The following is a 2,160-nucleotide window of genomic DNA, read 5'->3' as shown; positions in this document are numbered from 1 at the left end:
TTGGGAAGAACTCTCACGTGAGGATAGTCATGCAAGCGTTCAGGCAAAGGGTTCCTGAGAGGCCTGGGACCTAAGAGCCATGTTCTGGCAGCTGGCTGGGGTAGTCATAAGCAGGATTCAGGGGCTTACAGGAAGGTGTGCTAATCGGTCTGCTCATTCAACTGAGGCCTGGTGAACTGGTAATCAGGTTCAGGCTTGGAGAAGCATGATTCTTCTTAGGAGGAGGCACCCAATACCTGGGCGGCCCGCTGCAGCACCTTGTGCAGCGCCTGCTTGACTTCCTGGTTCCGAAGGCAGTAGATGATGGGATTGATCAGGGGTGTGAGCACTGTGTAGACAACTGACACGAGCTTGTTGTAGTCGAAGGAGTAGATGGCCCGTGGCCGGGCATAGATGAAGAGAGAGGCGGAGTAGAAGATGACCACCACGGCCAGGTGCGAGGCGCAGGTGGAGAAGGCCTTCTGCCTGCCGCCTGCGGATGGCATGCGGAGCACCGTGCTGAGGATGGCTGTGTAGGAGAAGACAGTTAACACCAGCGGTCCCAGGAGGATGAGCAGGGCCAGGAGGAAGTCGACGAGCTCTGCCACCGACATGTCAGAACAGGCGAGGTTCAGTAGCGGGGACACATCACAGAAGAAGTGGTTCATGACGTTGGGGCCACAGTAGCCCAGGCGGGAAATGAAGAAGACCTTCCCCAGGGAAATGGTGAAGCCAGAGAGCCAGGAGCCACCAGCCAGTAGGCTGCAGAGGCCAGGGCTCATGATGACCGGGTAGCGAAGGGGGTTGCAGACGGCCACGTAGCGGTCGTAGGCCATGACCCCCAAGAGAGCGCACTCGGTGCAGGCCAGTGCCAGGAAGAAGTACAGTTGCGCCATGCAGCCTGTGAAGGAGATGCGCTGGAACTTGGGTGAGACCAGGCTGAGCAGCATCTTGGGCACTGTGACGGAGATGTACCATACCTCTAGGAAGGACAGGTTGCTGAGGAAGAGGTACATAGGCTTGTGCAGTGAGGGGCTGGCGCGAATCACTGTGATGATGATCAAGTTCTCTGTGACAGTCAGCATGTAAGCCAGCAGGAAGAGGCCAAGAAGGCTTAGGTGGAGCCCCAGGGAGCCCGGGAACCCCACCAAGATGAACTCAGTCACATCTGAGCTGTTGCTCCTGGCCGACATGGTGCCTGTGACTCCACCTGAGGGAGCAAAGGAGAAGAATTAGGTATGGGAGAGGCCAGCAGCCCCTGAGATGGGTCCTTTTGGGTACAGAAGAGACATAACCCTCATGTGCCACAGCCCCCTAACCCCACTGCATACAGCTTGCCTCACATTGGCTGTGGCATCCAGGCTTGCTTCTTGGGGCTGACAATCCAGCTCAGCACATATCAGACAAATGCTGTCCATCCTGAAGTGCATATCCTGCCACTGTGAGGCCACCTCTGAGGCCTGACTGTATAGCAAATAGCAGCTGGGATGGCAGCCTGGGACACTCTCCAATGCCAGGCTGGCTTTTTCTGGCCTTAGGCCACATCCCCTGAGTTAGGGACAGGCCATGGCTGGGGTCACCTTAGGCTCAGGAATGAGAGAGCCAGGCCATCAGTATCAGGAGAAGGGGCTCAGGCTGTCTTAGAGCAAGTGGCCAGGCTTGAGGAGAGGTAGCAAGGAAGGAATCCTGGGGTATTGAGAGGGATATGTGGTCAGAGGGAAGGGCCAGCCTAGCTGGAGTGATGGTCACTCATGGAGATTCACCCCATGGGATTCAGCTCCACTGTGCAGCATTGCTGGCACCCAGGGACCCTGCAGAGGGTAGAACTGCTGGAAAGACACTCACGCTGAAGGTAGAAGTCAGCTTCTCTTCTTACTTTGCAGAGGAGCTAAGCTCTCCCAGCTCCCCTTGCCTGGCTCAGGTGCTTCCCACACTAGGCCTCCTGAAACACGGCTGCATTTAGTCAGGGCCACTGCACTTATGTGAAAATAAATGTATCTGGTGCTGGTGAGACGGTTCAGGGGGTAAAGTGCTTGTGGCACAAGCATGAGAGTCTGAGGTTGGATCCCCTGGGACTCGTGCAAAGCTAGACACAGTAGCATGTACCGGCAACCCAGCATTGCTGCCGAGGGATGGGAGGCAGATACGGGAGAATCCCCGGAAGTTCATGGATCTACCTGC

At 56.5% G+C, this 2,160-nt stretch overlaps 1 protein-coding gene across 1 annotated transcript; it reads right to left on the bottom strand.

The window, feature by feature from the left end:
* Positions 1–215: 215 nt before the first annotated feature.
* LOC311590432 (olfactory receptor 226-like) lies at positions 216–1,172 on the bottom strand (the record flags this gene model as incomplete). The annotated part of the gene is made up of 1 exon (XM_084769408.1): positions 216–1,172. The coding sequence occupies one exon, from the start codon at positions 1,170–1,172 to the stop codon at positions 216–218; it is 957 nt and encodes a 318-aa protein (XP_084625534.1).
* Positions 1,173–2,160: the final 988 nt, after the last annotated feature.

The sequence above is a fragment of the Acomys minous genome (assembly GCF_964271855.1).
Source record: "Acomys minous genome assembly, chromosome: 2".
Taxonomy (NCBI): Eukaryota; Metazoa; Chordata; class Mammalia; order Rodentia; family Muridae; genus Acomys; species Acomys minous.
This window is presented reverse-complemented; position numbering and strand designations above follow the sequence as displayed.